This window comes from Syngnathus typhle, linkage group LG6 (genome assembly GCF_033458585.1).
Source record: "Syngnathus typhle isolate RoL2023-S1 ecotype Sweden linkage group LG6, RoL_Styp_1.0, whole genome shotgun sequence".
NCBI lineage: Eukaryota > Metazoa > Chordata > Actinopteri > Syngnathiformes > Syngnathidae > Syngnathus > Syngnathus typhle.
Window position 1 is genome coordinate 249,218 of NC_083743.1, and position 17,005 is coordinate 266,222.

Consider the following 17,005-nt stretch of genomic DNA (forward strand, 5'->3'; position numbering starts at 1 on the left):
CTTAGTGTTTTACAACCACTTTGAAGTCCATCTCTGACCTTTAGTGTGCATAATAACATGGCAGATGTATAAAAGCTGCCTCCCCCCCCGGGTTTTGCTGAGCCAAGTACATCACACCTCAAAACACTCGGGCGGTCGATGAAGTGTCCGTGATTCATTTTGTATCCACTCTGCGAATGGCTTTTATCTCTTTTTTGAAATTGAACCAGTCATTTTTTTTTTTTAATAACGTCCTCCCTCTTTTGACTTTTTCGAATAGCAAATTAGGTATACCTGACTGGCTAGTAATACTCCCGTCTCATCATCTGACCACATAAGCTGCCAGTTATACGATATCCCGACATCACTCCCCTGACTGTCATCAACAGCATCTTTGCTGGACTCCTTTTTTTTTTTTTTTCTTCCACGGCGTCGCTGCCTGTGTTACTAAATTTAAATCACTTTCATTGTCTCACTTTGAGTACATCCACTACTGTCCTCCCGTCTCACAGCTTCCCTCAGGCGGGCCCTGAGATCACAGTGCACACACACTACATGGTAATTAATCATTTGCGGGAGACGGATGGCGAGGTTGGCACCACTTGATGGGGCAGCAGGCGGCGGCACGATCCCCGCCGGTTAACATGAGACACCAACACTATAAAGTCTTACAATAAAGAAGTGAAGGAAAACGCTGACCATATCCCGAAGGTAATGTCAAGTGCCAAAACGACACGAAGGCACGAAAGATGCAGACTGGCTTGCGATCAATATCGTAAATTGAATTGAGTTGAAAGGTTAAGAGAGAAGAAATCATGTTAGATAAAGGTCAACATCCCTTTTAGTATCACCACTTATGGTGTGTTCAGTTATCAAATAGGACACGCCATCAAATCAAATTTTTTTATTTGTTTTTATTTCAAGGATTTTTTTAATTGATTTTGAGGGATCTTTCTAAATTTGATTTGATCTATCAGTACGATAGTTTTATTTTATTACAGTCATATTATATTTTCTAAATTCCTGTTCTATTTATTTCTACTTGCTGATTTATTTATTATTTCCTCCTCTCCTTTTTATTATTATTATTATTATTATTATTATTATTTATGATTGAAAATAGCTTCTTTCAAACATGTTGTCTGGATAAACAAATTGACTAAGACAACCGTCCGACAGAAGATGACTATTATGAATTATTCATCCACATAATCGTATAATATGTTGTACAATACAAAAACCGGTTCTGATTTCCTGTCAGCTTCTAACAGAATATTTTAATAATTAAAATTACCATATTAATTTGTATTCCACTTGAAATATGTCCATAGGTTAAACGGGTTCAAATATGCAATCTCCTTCGCGGTCGCTTCTAATCGTGAAACAACAAACCGAGTAAGACACTGTTACGTTGCCGTTGCTTAAATAGACTTCAGAAGAGCTACGGCCTTTCATCTTTGTGATTATTTGCGGTTCTAAAAGCTATTATTAAAGCAATAGAAGCTTCGATCCCGTCTGCTGATGATGATGATGATGTAGTAATTCTCTCTTGAGCCTGGCTCCGTCGACACGTGCTCCAGATTGCACCCGGACTCACGAACTGTTATTTCTCCTTTATCCACAACGAAAGCTGACCCGGTGACATGTCTGTGCTTCAAATATCTCCGCTTTGGCTTCGAGATAATAGTGTTTTTGTTTTCCATTTTTTACGGTCAGCGCTGGGTAGTCGGTAGACTTTTCAATTGCCCATGTAGTTGTTCATCTTCAAGTTCGGGTAAAGTGACCTCTGCTTCCTGACTTGTGAGCGCCAAAGGTCTCTGAATTCCTTTTTGTTGTTTTCTCTGCAAGAGTTTACTTTGTGACACGGGGAACACCAAGTTTGCACGTTTTGCAGCATTTCTAAATCTAGATATTAGTCAATCTGGCTAGCTTGATTAATTTTTTTTAAATCAAATTCATTGTACGGTGTTTACATCAGCATTTGTTTGTATTATTAAAGCTGATCTTTTCATTGAATCACAGTTCCAATGTCTGCCTGATTGCAAAAGAGCGCTCTACAGCCGAGGTCACTTGAGCTTGCACGCTGTCGCTCCCGCTTTGATTTGTTGTATCAGTAACAAGAACACAGCATGGACACTCACACATTACATATTCATAGTCAAAGTTTGTCCTAAATATTTCAATTTAATTTACACAGTTTGATTTGTCAGTTATGTCTAATAAGAACCCAGCATGGCCACTCACAAATGACATATTTTGGTATACAGGATATACAAAGAGATGGCTTTCGAGCATATACCAGTGGTGGAGCTAAAAGGGGGAACCCCAGGGGCACTGGCCCCCCTGAAATATGTTTGGACCCCCTCGTGTCAGACCACTGGGGTATTCTTCGATTTCCCCAAGGAAAAAATTCCAGCTTGTTCTAATTTCAGTTTTTGACCATGAACAAGAGCGAGCAGCAGATTAAAGTGTTGGTAACACATGAGCATTACTTCCCCGAAGTCATGGACTGACCTCCGGGGCAGTCTGACCTTCTGAGTCACAGTATTGTACATCGGTGAAAAGATTCTTCAAGATTAGATCAACAACTTGAACATCGCTTGCGGGGTCAGTGGTTTTTAGGCATCAGATTTAAATACACGATGTGAGCACTCGCTCTTAGTCAAGGTTGGCTTGTAAAGATTTCCCTGTGCGATTCCATCATGAATACAATTACACGGCGAGAAGTATTTACGTTTGCTTTTTAGCACTCGGTGCCAGCATTTGATTGCCGCTGGGAAAGAAGTGCCAAATTTTGACTGATGGCATTCAATACAAAAAAAAAACGCATTGAGTCGCACTAATGTGGGAAAATTGCTAGCTTCAAGCTAACTTGCCAAAGAGTTTAAGGGATTGTTATTGGAATTTGTTCGATTTGTTTTGTAAGTCAAGGCATAATTGCGCTGACACAAAGAGCCAGCCCTGTGGGGAACTTGATGTATCCGAGTACTCGTATGAATGAGCCTTTTATCAGTTTTGCAGTGTTTTACGCAGATTGCTCTTTGGTGTGCTGGTTTTATGATTAAACGGCGTTAGGAACAAATAACAGTGCTTCGGTTAAATTGATAGAATTACCGTATTTTCCAGACTATAAATCACGTTCTTTTTTCATAGTTTGGCCGGGGGTGCGAGTTATACTCAGGAGCGATTTATAGTCCAGAAAACACGGTAGTAGTGCAGGTCACTTCGTGTCACCTGGTTTGCTTTTTGTGTCTTTATTTGCTGTTACTTGTTGTACCTTCAAGTTTTCATGGCAAGTTAGTTCTCAAAATTGTGCAAGAATTCCCTTTCCTATTCTCGACACGGTATTCTTTTTTGTTTCAAGTGGCTATAATATCTCACTTGAACCACGCATTCACCAAAGTCTCCTACGCAGTAATCTTTTAGTGACTTATCTCCCTCCCCCTCACAATATGTCTTCTCGTTCTTGAAGGGACGAGTGACGTAAACCCAATAATGAGGTTGGGGATTGTTCCAAACACAAAAGGAAGTAACCTCGTCTCAGCTGGATCAAAGTGAACTTGGTCAAGATGTTTCCTTGTTTTAAATCCTCGGCTCTGTCATGGTGGAAGATGGATTACATGCGGTTTAATTGGTTCTCATTGCGGCTCTAGTTTTATAAGGCTCCTTTTTATCAAAGATTGTTTGTCATCATTACCAACCGCAGCTTCATAACCTTAGTCTGGAGTTATATAAAAGATGATGGTTCTGATAGTTTCATTAGCATAAAGAGTGTGTGAATAAAAATAAACTTTGAATTCTGAGGTGGCACTCGTCACTGATTTAAAAGCAGAAGGTCGTTTTATTGAGATATAAGGAAATTGCGAGTTGAAGTTTTATGGAAATAAATAGTTGGGATAAATGTTGTCTCCTGCTTTAATTTTTGCCAAATAATCTTCTCATTCCACATTCAACATTTCCATCAACTTGTCACAATGTTAAGAGGAGGGTAAAAAGGTTCATGTTTGTCCCCAGAACAGTTTTCCAAACACAAATGGAGTGTGCAAATATTATTCGTTCCCACTCCGACCATCCCTCTGTCGGTTTGTTCAATATTTAAATAGTTCGTCCTCCATCTGACCCGAAATAAAATGTTCAAACTGTTTTTTTTTTTTGTTGTTTTGTTAACTTGTCCTCACTTCGCACTTAACATTTTTAAAATCCTTTGCCACCATCTACATCATTCAAACAAAGCCACAAAAAAGTAGCAAAGGAATGAACTATTTATAATGTCAACTGGGCATAACTGTCAAAAAGATATAAAACATCCTCAGAATATTAAAGATACAAACAATTGTTTTTTTTAAATAAATATATTTATAGCGCCTTGAAAGTATAGCTGCTGTGGATTAGTGGAGCTTGGCGAGAACATCACTCAGTCATGTAGGTAGGATGCTGAAATATTTGGGACAAACATCTCTCTGGTTTCATGTTTCATATCCAGCATAATTAATAACATTACTGTCAGTGTGATTTTTTTGGGAATGTATTAATCATGTTAATATGGCAAAACTGACTGAACCGGTTCCATCGTTGGGGCATCTTTCTGTTAATTAGTCTGCATTCCATGTTGGCGTGAAAAACAAGGTCAGTCAAGAACAGTGTTCCAAGTTCCAAAAAAAAAAGAAATAATGATAATAAATGATTGTTCTCACATATTTATTTAATGAGCTTCATACAGGAGTGCAGGATCTCAAAGCCGTGCAGCTCTCGAAGTTTGTCCACGTGTCTGAAAAATAGAAATTCAAATGGTGACATAAGGTGTGCTTTTATGAATAAAAGTCAACTTTGATCGTGAAGGGGAAAAAATAAAATAGAAAGTCGCTCTGAAGATGTCCCTGAAAGGAAATTACTTATTATGTTTGACTTTGATTTTACGCAACATCGACTTTAATCAGGAAGGAAAATAATTGCAGATGAGGAGAGTTATCGACAAGTTCTACTGTGGTGAGGACGACTGTGGTGTATTGTAAATAGTTTTTTTTTTTTAATCTCTGATTCTTTGCTCTTTCTTTGGCACCCTGCTGAGTGACAGACAGGCACAAATGTTTAAATAACAAAATGGTGGATCACGTCTTGCACTAAAACTATATCGAAAGACTCACATCGGTACATTTCCAATTTTATCCAGATGTGTTTGATTTTTGTGCATTAATTATTATTTTTTTACTATCTTAAATGGGCCATAGGGATAGAAAAAGTAATCTGGGTCACTTGAGCTACATAATGTAAATGCAGCCGCATGCTGTTAATGTATGCAAGTATGTCACCTCAATTCAGCTCAGGCTTTTTATAAATTATAAATGTTTCTTTAGTCTTCAGTGAAATGTGTAAAAGTAAAAAAGACAAAGGGCTTTTGGTTTGTTGAGTATATTAGCAAATATCAGTACTGGAGAGGAACTAAATGCCTAATTTGGGTTTTGAGTGGCAGAATTTGAGGAAACTATTAGCTGCTTGCTATCTGGCCATTTTATTTAACTTCTAGCATATAATTACCACCATGTGCTTTGCAAAGTGAGGTGAGGTCGCACCTGGGCTCGGATTGACACAACTTCCCTAGAGCAATGGCTGCATTCTGCTGCACAGCTGTCCTCTTAGCATCTCCGGCGGCATGGCGAAGCAGCTCAAGCACGATATCGGTGCCCAGCAGGTTGTTGGAGATACCCTTCAATTCCAGGCAATGGGCCAAACACAGGGCAGCGTTTCCCGACACCATCTCATCACAGCTGGAGCTCAGCAAACGGCGGAGAACAGACAGCTCTGTGGACAATGATAAACCCATTCGGAAGAGAATATGAGCGAACGGTCATCCGTGTAATGGCGTGAACGTCGATGTTTATTTTGCATAATCGATAAATCCGATAACATCCTCGTGATGGGGAATAGTAAACGCATTTTGTCAATCATCTCTCACTTTTGTCAGGCTTTACCAGCTCCTCCCGGGCAATTTGGCTGGCGGCCGTACACGCTGTCAGAATCTTTACAGCGTATTTGGTGGCGGCCAAGTCGGCTTGCTGGCAGACGGTCAAAACACAACAAAATAAACATGTTATTGGACAAATACTGAGACACATTTTTGAAACGAATAAAAGTATCCTAAGGGTTCAAGAACACCAAAACAGAAAATCATTTCACTGATTTTACTAAGGCAGTGCACAAATAAATAGATTTAAAAAAGAAAAATCAGAAATCAGAAAATTAAAAACATTCAAACATAATTTAAAATTTTAAACATTTAAAAATTTCAAAATAAAAAAAATAAACATTTTAAAAATTAATAAATGTCACTGGTTAAAATAGTTCTAAACATTTAAAGCAGAAGTAAAAAGAAAAAATTAAATATTCAGTATACAGTACTATAAATTGAATGTCTGTATTTATATATAGCATGTTCCATATCAGGCATTAATACCCCCAAACCGATTCTGTTTGTGTGTACATTTGGGCACCTTGAGTTGCCGGTGCACCGTCTTCACCACATCTCTCTGAACAACATGATTAACAGCCTTGGAGGACTGAGAGAGGACGTTGCTCAACACGCCCATGGCTCTCTGAAGGACAAAAAAGAACCTTTAAGCAAACAATAGCCCCTCACACAAAAGGTAGCCGAAATATAAAGCCAAGGTGATGGACTTTCAGGCTGTGGAGTGTTTTTGTGTTTGAGAGAACTTTTCCGAAGAGAGAGCATTCAGAGAAAATGACCTCTTGCAGGAGGACTGAGACATAATGGAGATGGGTTGCAAATGGACAAAGGATACCAGGTGCAAGGTTTAATATATGCAATCAATAAGTATTAGAAGCTGAATTTGAAGCCATCGAGGAGCATAAAGTTATTGGTGGTGAGAATTCAGTCTTGTAGTGACCAAAAAATGATAAAGGCCAAGACAATGAAAAGAGAAAATCAAGTATTTAAGAAAGGCCTGAGGGTCTTGTCTGATTTGAGAGGCAGTTTATAGATTAGGGACCAACCACTGCCTCAAAGTCCATGATTGCTTTTTTGTCATGCAGTTTGAACACCAGACTTATTTTTCTAGTTCTAACGCAGCTTTATCTCAAATGTTCAAATTTGCTACCCAATCTTGCTCACAAGGAAAATCTAATTTCAGGACACATCAATGTCATTATATCAAAATGTTACAAAACGAAAATAAATCTTGAAAAACTGCTGATAAATGTTCCCATACGAGGTTGAAAAGTGGAAAAACAATTCCTGAAATCGAAATTAACCTAAAAGTCAATTATCTGGCACCTAGGAGGTACACGCATATTTTGAGTGGGGGATAACAGCGCCCCAAGGCCCCCCTCTAGCTACGCCAATGCCTTGAGAGGGATTCTAATACGTTAAAATGCAGTGAGGAATGATAGCACGAGAAAAGCCGAAAATGTAAAAAAAAAAAGGATGTTGACGAGAGGCAGCGAGACGAAAATGAGCCCGCCGGGCAGTTGGTGCGCTGTAAAAATGAGTGACGAGACAGATGGAAGCGTGGGACACAACAGCCCCAATTTTAGGTAGAGTGGAACTGCTGAAACAGCCATTAACGCACACGACAGCACCTGGAGCTGAAGCTTTTAATCAAATACAGTGACGTATATACGGCGATCCCTGAACATTGAGAAATTCAACTTCTCCATTACGACTTTGTTGACGGAGAGCTTACAAGCCAGGAAATGACCCACAAATGTCACGAGGTGTTGCTTTGGAAAAATAAAACTTTTCAGGCAATTTTAGTATGAAAAAATGAAAACCTAAAAAGAGTTAGGCCCTTCTCGTGCATTTTGTTGCTATATTTTAGCGTTTTAGCATGTGCTATAAAAAGCATCAGCCACTCACAGTAACAACACCTTCGTCATCATCCCTCAGCAGGTCCAGGCAGAAGCTGCATAGTGAAACTGCGTTTTCCTACAAAGAAACCTCTCACCTCTTAATGCAAGAAACAGAACATCACACTCGGCAAATATATTATGTTGGAGGATGGCATATGAGAATAACCTTACCTTGATGACAGAGGAGGTCACGGTTGAAAGGTTGATGATCAACCCAAGGAGAGGGTAAAGGATCTCCTTGTAACTGCTTGCAAGGCATTGCTTCTGCAAAGACATTCAACGGTCATGAGGCCAGCAAAACCATGAAAAATATCACGGGAAATTATTTATTATGTATATATATATTTAATTATTATTCATTCTTATTCAATAATAACGTTTATTAACTGATTAAATGATTATTATTTTCTGTTATTATCTATTTACTATTTATTTATTAGATTTTTTTTTTTACCCTGTCAAATATCGGCCTCAAAAACTCCATATTGATCATAAACTCTTTCATGCAACTACAGTGGAGACAATTTTCCACACAATTTTCAAAATTGCGTGATATAACCAAGGGGATATAATCAAAGCAATTTTTTTTTTTTCATTTACATGATTACATTTGAAAAATTACTCACAATGGCAAGCAGAAAGGCCTTCCAGCACTCTGCATTGTGAGCAAGAGCGTGACGGATGATGTCATCTTGACTCATACTGCCAACAGCTGATAAAAGCGAAGGGACGACGTGACGATTGTCCTCGCTGATGTTGCTCTGGAAAGTGAAAACATACTTAAAGCATGCAAAGAAGTAAATACTGCTTCTTTTTTAATTGTCTCACCATTATGGCTGCAAACTGCTCAGAGACCGAAATTGTAAGCACATTCTTTAGTTGGAGGCAAAACCTGCAAAACAGTAATACAAAAGACAGATATTTGCATTTTACCGCAAATTATGGGTAAGATTAATAATAAATACATGATGAAGTTCAACATGCATGCGAGCTGATCACATAGAGAGTTCATTTACAACGAGCAAATGTAACCTTTCCACACGACAAATTGCTGCATTAAACGACCATCTTGTACTTCCTAATCTACAAGAAATGTCAAACCAATTAGGAAACATTTTTCCAATTCTGTACTGAGTGATCGCCTGGGAAACTCGGCATCCGCAAAGCCGAGTTGATGAAGAAAACTTTAAATCCAGTTCAATCCATTTTCTATGGTGCATTTGCTCATTAGGACCGTGAGTGAGCTTGGATTTTTTATTTTTTTTTGCCGCTAATCACCGGGCACTATGTATTCATACTGTATTGAATATAATATGTCAGTATATTCTCTGGACACTTGATTAGGAACGCCTGAATTATCTAAATGGGGATTTATAGTTCTTACATAATGCAGCACCTCTAAAAAGACTTGGACAGTGATTCCTTTACTTGCCACTAGAGGGAGCTTTGTACCAGACTTTAAAATGTTCACGTATGTAAACACTCGAGCTGTATAAAAAAGAAAAAAACATCATAATTGTGTTTGCGGTGATGCATCTCACTAAGATGTGGTGATATATTATTTCTACTTTTTTCAAATCTCACAAAAACATTAGAGAGTTGGTGATATATATTATTTTTACCTTTTTTTAAATCTCACAAAAACATTACAAACAGCTCACTACCACGTCATGTTGACTGTCTGTCAATTTTAACAGAAAATTATAACTTCAAAGGCAATTTTTTTCCCCCCCCCAATTTGTTTTTTAATCCCATTGGCCGCCGTGCAGTTCCGACAAAATGCATGTTTTTGACCCCGCCGAACTCGATGCCACATAACTCTCCGAGGAAGAGACGGCGGAAATTGATCACCCCATTTCAGCGGCTGCCGCATCGACTTATTTCCTGCTGTGTTCATGAGCCCCGGTTGTCCTTTCATGTCTGTTTTCATGAGGCTTCGGAAAGGGGAACAGCTTGAAAGCAGCGTTTTACCTTGAAGAGACATTAACACTCGGGCCGCGCGTTGATTTATTAAAGATGCTACCTTTTCCATTTCTCTGAGAACCTTTCCGTGATGGAGCCACATTCTGAAGTGCGTTTAATATAGATATGATACATGGCGGTATAATAGGCTGGCCTCTGGGTCACAGTCACATAGCTAGTAAGGTTTGTTTCCACATTTGGAAATCCGAATCATTTGCGAGGAGAATCGAATTTGTAGCGCTGCGCTTGTACTTTTTTTCTCCGGCCAACTCCTGCAAAATGACGAGCGCTCCGTTCTCCCGTCGTCGGCCCGGCTTCGTGACGCACGCCATGAGGCTCCTCGTTAACCTTTAGAGTCAGATTAAGAAAGGGAAGATAGGAAAAGGGGGGGGACACAAAAAGGGAGAAATGCTGAAGCGTTTTGACGAATGGTACGTTATTAACTTGAAATTGCACTCGGTTGGAAACGACGTCAACCCTCGGCGACAACGCTAATAAGTCCAATTTTAAGATCGTAATCCAAAATGATGTCATTAAGATTTTAATAAGGCTATCACGAAACTGCTTCATAAATGGAAATTGTTCTGGAATTCGATTTGGCGTTTATGACACATTATGAAGGAAACAAAGTGCAACACATGACTTGAATGCGATCCAGAAACATGACAAAACATACTTGGCGACATCCAAGTTGTCCAAGAGAAGATGTCTGCCATGTGCAGTTTGCACAAACAAACATAACAATTCCAGGCACTCTTTCTGTACTGCGTCATGTTCAGATGAGATCAAATCCACAATGGAGTCTTTGGACACTGGACTCGCCATCAGTATTTTCTGATTTTCCTCTGTAAACCACACAAAGAAATGTTTTCGGTTATATCCAGACATAGAAAGTCAGGAACAAAAGTTCAAGGACGCAATCAGGAACAGAAAATGGAGAGTAATATCAAAAACATTTCTTGCTGTGGTGAATGATGCTTTTGTGTTCATTCCCAAGAAGATTGCTGTATTTTATACAAAAGCTGCAAAAAAAGGGGGAGGCAAAAAAAGAGAGCTGTGCCGTCCGTAAATGATACAACACGGATTACTTCACCATTAGGATTGTTCTCCTGTTTACAGAGAAGAAAGAACATTGGCTTGTTCAGGCTCGTTTCATTATCTCCATACCGTTTTCTCTGCATGTGATCGTCCAAACATTGAGAATGCAAGCACACAAGTCTTGGCTGCATGGGTCATTTGCTTCCTGCGACAGGCAACTGTGGAGAAATGCACAAACTTTAGTTTCCTTCAAACAGATTAGTAGTGACTTTTTAAATTGCTTTTTTTGGTGTGTGGGGGGGGGGGAGTAATGAGGTACATGCAGCCATGTGAAAAAAATAAAAAAGATAATAAGTAAAATAGTAATAAAATAATAAAACAATTTAAAATAAAATAACAAAAATCATAAAATCATTAAATACTTTAGAAAATTAAAAAAAATAATAATAAAATAAATAAAATGATAAAATAATAAAACTATTTAAAAATAAAATAACAGAAATACAAACATCATAAAATAATTAAATAATTAAAAAACAATCAAAAATAAAAATAAATAAATACCATCCCTAAGCTCAGTTTCTCCGTCCAATAATTTGGGAGTTACAAAGTTATATTTGGAGCAGCAAAAACTTTGATCCACTTCTCAAATTGGATCTCATCAAATACACACATGAACCTAAATGAAGTGTCTGCAAAGCGTGGCTGTACAGTTTTCAACACCTCTGCCGGCAGAAGCTATTTTTACCAATCTCCAGCTGCATTCAACCGACAATGAGTCTTCCCACTTTAATCATGGCGGCGCTAACAACTGACGAGTTAATTATAACCCTACTGACGTGACATGAGGGAGTCATGAGTGGCAATTTCTGAGAGGAAAAGTAAAACAAAACCCCTTTCACTTATTTCAATCTTTTAATTATAATCATGTCCTCGTACAACATGAGCGGACTCGGTCGAGTCAGGGAGGGATTTCCGTGAATGTGCCTATCTGCTGTTCCTTTTGTCAATGCTCCGTTGAGAGCTGACAGCCAAGTCTCCCTCCGGTCTCTTTACCTCCTTGCCGTGTCATTGCTGTCGATGATATTGAAGCCATTGTGCAGCCTGAAAAGCGTCTGGCCGCTGCCTGTTAGGACGAAAGCAGAGAATGACATCAGATGTCAGTGGACCATATTTTATGACAGTGGAAGCTGTAGACAACGTTAAGGTTCATTTTCCTTGTTAGCGTCGTAGCTAGGACGTAAGATGAAAAAAATCAAAAAGATTTGGGAGCGACGGCAAGCTTCCTCGCTAACAATGAGCTGCAAAAAGTCAAAACGAGAAGTGAGCCGTTATTTTTTATTTTAAAGCCGTAATGTCAACCCTGCTGAGATACTTTCAGTGGCGAGTTATGTAAGAATTGCCCTTTTCTACTGAATGGCACCGTGAGACAGGTATTATATCACTCAGCAGTTATCAAAATGAAGAAAAAATATATATTAAATGAGAAATGGCGGCCCGTGTGAAGGGAATTAAGTAGCGATGCGTAGAAAACGATTATTACGTGAAATGAATGGAGATCCGTCATTTTTAGTAGGATCTGTATTTATACTGCAGGACGCTTGCCAAAGTGTGTCATAATTAACATTAAGAAGAAAAAGAAGGCAATGAGGATGATGGATTATATGCAAAATACAATATCTGCCTTTGGGCAATGCCTCAGAATGAGTTAGTGTAAGCGGGTCACCGTTGGGTCACAACAAGGGAACTGGTTACATTTTATTCTAAAATATATCGACCAAAAAACAAGGAATTATCAGATATAAATTAAAAAAATGCAATAATTTTGGGATTGAATATCCTGTTTGAATAAATTGTTACTATTATAGGTCTGGTGATAAATTATGGTAAGCAAATAAGTGTAGAAAGGAGAAGAACATAAAGACTTTGAACTTCTTATTACTGAAATGGTCCCTTGCTTCAGTTAATCCACTCCCAGCATTTGATTTATTTCCTTTTGGAACTTCTTAGCCTTGCTCAGATCGGTGAATCAGTGGGGCAGGTTATTAAGAAACATTAGAAGGAGCACAAATTGATTCAGAAGAGACAGCAACTTTAAAAAATAAAATAAAATACACTCACAGTTGGTCACTGCTTGGGAGAGAATCTCCAATATTCCGCAGTAGTAGAGCAGCATCTGCCCAGGCTCTGACAGCTTCTCCACAAGCTGAGGGATTAGTTTGGCCTTTTCCACTCCCTTGTCAAAATCTTGCCTGGCGTTGAATTCTTCACTCTCTTTCTTCTTTTCCAGCTCCATCTTGATCAGGTATTCTATGATACATGAATCTCAAAACCCTGATGTGGATATTACACTCGGGATTTCCCAGCTCAGAATCGGAATCATCCATAGCAGCTAAATATTTACTTTTGCTCTTAAAAATTCCGAACATACTCGAGAATCGATTGCAACAGGACTGTTATGTTTCTGATGAGATGTGGAATGTCTTCAGAGACAACCACAACATTCCAGTTGCGATCAAGTCAGGACTCCCGAGAATGAAATAATTGTCATGAATGACAACATGACAACTAAATTCAGAATGCAAATGTCATTTAAATCATTTATTTGAATAAAAAATGGTCAAAACACTAAAAAAAAAAAAAAAAGATTACCTTTTTTTTTGTATTCTAACTGATTCACTGCCAGCACAGTTAAAATGGATATTTGGCGTCGTTAGCCATCAATGGCATTAAATGAGTGAAAAATGAGCAATGGGAAATGACTTTACCTTCAGCCATCTTTTCCATCTGTGGTTCGAGTTGAGCTATCTTTTCAAAGCATGCTCTGGACTGCAGAAAAAAAGGAGAAATATAGTCTCATGCAGTATGTATTGACGCTCACTCAATTATGATCTCATTATCTACCATTGTGTCAAAGATTGTCATGAGAGGCGTTGCTCAGAAAAAGTCAAAAGTCAATAACATGTTTTTGCCTTGTTTAATGAGATGTTCAAGTCGCACTATCCTGCATTATTCATTTTCCACCTTTCCCGTCTATGAATATTTAAAAAAGAAAAGGCTTCCAGTCAACTGTTTGAACATCTCCGTAATTTCTGTTCCTCCATAAAATATGTTACAGAAATATAGATCAGTGCTTCTGTCTTAACAGAAGGTTTTATCATGGGAGTTGAAAGAAGAAGAATTTCATATGGGTCGACAAGTAAGCTCGGGAGCTTACGCGAATGCGTGCTGAGCCTAGAAATTCTGTCAAGTTGTTCCTACCTCGCTGGCATAGAAGCATCAGCGCTAGAACGAGTCCATCATCATTAGATGAGATAATGAGCGTACTGCACCAAAGCCACGCATCAAATAAAAAAAAAGAGTGTGTTGAGAGATAATGAGCGCTACTCATACTTACCTCGCTGTACTTCTTCAATCCAACATACGCTTTGCCCATGTGGAGGTAAGCCTTTGTGCAGTTCTCATTGCACTGATTAAAAAAAAAAAAGAAAAGAGTAAAGCATTTGTAAGGACACAACTTGACAAGCCATCGTGAGATGAGATCTTGCCTATTACAGTGGTGTCTTGAGATACAAGTGTATTTTGTTGTAAAGACTCTTATCTCAAATTATATTTCAAAATCAACAAAACTTGTAATGTGTCATAAGAAAAATGGCAACCAATAATATTGTACTTTATATTTAAAAAAAACATACAGTAATCATGTAATTAAATAAAATATAAAAAAGCTAAACAGCTCAACTTCAGAAAAATGATGCGTCATGATTGGTTGCTGGCACCTGGGATGTCATTTTCAGTTAACAAAAATGGCAAAATGGCCGCCCACTGAGATAGAAAAAACAGCAAGATTTTGCCTGTTTAATTTATTTTCCATAAACAAGACATTAATTAGAGCATTGTGTTTTGACTAGCTGGGCTACACAGAACATATTATTTCCCCCCAAAAAAATTTGGTTGATGTCCTCTTTAAAGATGAATCTACCCAGAGGGGAGCAAGCTGAGAAACCCAGGTTGCCACATTTTCATTAACATCCACTTTATAACTGTTTGCGGTAAAATTGGCTTAAATTGTGGCTTGATTGCAAACAATTATGTATATTCCACAAAAGGGTTTGTCTGACTGCTTTCCCATCAATAGATGTGACCAGAGAGTGACACGCTATGACAAATGAGGCTGCGAATAACTGAAGCAAACATCCGGCAGTGTCTTACCTTCAAAGCCCATTCGCAGTCATTGATGGCCTCCTCATACCTCTCTAGATTGATGTAAGCCTATGGAGGTACAAACAGGGGTCCAAAAAATACATGCGGCATCACAATATGCAGATGAGATTATTGACGACTGAGAAATTTGGTACACTTGCACAATTTTGGGCAATATCGAACGATCTCATTATTCGCCCCGTGCCTCAATTACTCGCTAAGGACATATTAAATTCGATTATATTCATGATGATGAAATATTTATTTTGTTGTGAGTAAAAAGAGGGGTTATTTTTTATTTTACAATAAACACCTCTAATGGACACCTTTTATTTTTTGCAAGCAGCCACGCTATGGGAAAACGGGTTAGTCGGGCTCATATTTTAGCTGAATAAAGAGTTAATCAATTGACACTCTCAAAGAGGTATTTATTTTATTTTTTTAGAGGATGTTGCCGTGTTGTGAGGTTGTTGCATATTTCTAATACATCTATATTGTTTACTTTATATTGTATTGTCGTCAACAGAAATATTAACATGGAATTCCATTCTATGTAATATATATTTGTCACATTAGTCAAGATCATTTCCACAGTCAAACATTGAAAGAGTAAAAGCATTTAGAAAAAGTATTGACTTGCGCTCTGTTGGTATACAACTGCTGCATGTCACGTAGTTCCTCCAAGCCTTTACTGTAATATTTCACAGCGGTCTCATAATCTCTTTGAGCGTAGGCTTGATTTCCTTTGTCCTTAAACGCTGGGCGGACAAAAAGGATAAAACGTTAAACAGGAAATACAGCTGGCCATGCAAGATGCTACAGCAACCCATCCACCTCACTGCAACATATTGAAGTGGCAGGTAACAACACACCAGTGGCCTTTTTCTCTTGAGCGAGCCTCCTCTTCCTCCTGTCTTCCGCATCTCTCTCCATAAACCTCATGAAATTCTCTGGTCATAAAAAGAAAAACACTTCTATTGGCATTTATGTCTCTGTAGAACTCCCTGGTGACACAAACAGTAACAATACAAAGAAATATAAAGAATCTGTTGCCTTTCATTACATTTCTTTTCAGTGGGCCTTACCCGCACTTTCAGTTTGGGCATCCTGCAAAACACGAAGAGATATTGTTGACAATAGATTTTTAAAGGAGGGAAAAATGTTTACGCGTGTGCATTGGTCCATGTGCAATTGACGAACAATGACAACATCTTTACCACGGGAGCTTTCGATGTTGGGTTTGTATTGATTGTGGTTTTGTTGACTTTAGTCCTGCAGGATCCATTCAGGGATGCAATTTGGCAATCTGCCTTTTTGATAGCTTTCTGCTGGACTTCAATGTCTGGTGAGTTTAGATCCTTTACAAGCTTACCTGGCAAAACAAAGTGTAATAAAAATCCGATTAAAAACATTAAAACACTACAGCCATGAGCAATGTTGTTATATAAAACGAAATAGCATACAAGATTAAAACTGTACACTAGCTTCAGCACAAACTAACAAGTTAACTAAAAAAAACTATAGGATAAAACAAATGAACATTACTTATTTCGTCGACATTCTTCAAGAAACGATCCAAGTCTTCAGTTGAATCGATGTTGTTTAGCTCCATTTTTTTATTTTTTTTTCCTTCCCCTAGTGAAGAGTACAGACTGTTAAGGAACGTTTTCACATTAAAACCTTTTGAGGGGAGGGGGGCACTAATCAGTCAATTTTGATTCTTATAGGGTGCTAAATATCCACATAAAATATGTAGTGAGACACCAGCAGGTTCGTGTACCAGACCGCGTTGTCTGTATGTCAACACGGGGTTACCATGACGACGAGATGCCTTCATTGTAAATTTCACTATCAAATCTGGAAAAAGATGACGCCGTTGGCCCAAAATTGAAGTTCGAAAATCAATTGAGTAGTCTTAAAACAAACACGCTATTGAGTTAATTTTTTTTTTTATATGTAA

General features: G+C 38.3%; 1 protein-coding gene across 1 annotated transcript; it reads right to left on the minus strand.

The window, feature by feature from the left end:
- Nucleotides 1–4,437: 4,437 nt before the first annotated feature.
- On the minus strand, nucleotides 4,438–16,842 carry LOC133155637 (tetratricopeptide repeat protein 12-like). Its single transcript, XM_061281104.1, has 21 exons — nucleotides 16,591–16,842; nucleotides 16,263–16,417; nucleotides 16,131–16,152; nucleotides 15,918–15,995; nucleotides 15,682–15,803; nucleotides 15,055–15,114; nucleotides 14,240–14,311; nucleotides 13,611–13,671; nucleotides 12,964–13,152; nucleotides 11,899–11,968; nucleotides 10,972–11,060; nucleotides 10,481–10,649; nucleotides 10,057–10,152; nucleotides 8,671–8,734; nucleotides 8,469–8,603; nucleotides 8,014–8,106; nucleotides 7,850–7,918; nucleotides 6,468–6,569; nucleotides 5,933–6,032; nucleotides 5,550–5,778; nucleotides 4,438–4,747 (listed from the first exon to the last, which is right to left on the minus strand). The coding sequence occupies exons 1-21, from the start codon at nucleotides 16,655–16,657 to the stop codon at nucleotides 4,678–4,680; spliced, it is 2,112 nt and encodes a 703-aa protein (XP_061137088.1). The 5' UTR covers nucleotides 16,658–16,842; the 3' UTR covers nucleotides 4,438–4,677.
- Nucleotides 16,843–17,005: the final 163 nt, after the last annotated feature.

Excerpts from the sequence above, each read along its gene's own strand:
- LOC133155637 (XM_061281104.1), bottom strand. The coding sequence starts at position 16,657 with ATGGAGCTAAACAACATCGATTCAACTGAAGACTTGGATCGTTTCTTG. Across the intron at positions 16,418-16,590 it reads GAAGAATGTCGACGAAATAA|GTAAGCTTGTAAAGGATCTA; the intron begins GTAATGTTCATT and ends TTGTTTTGCCAG. Across the intron at positions 6,570-7,849 it reads ATGACGAAGGTGTTGTTACT|AGAGCCATGGGCGTGTTGAG; the intron begins GTGAGTGGCTGA and ends TTTGTCCTTCAG.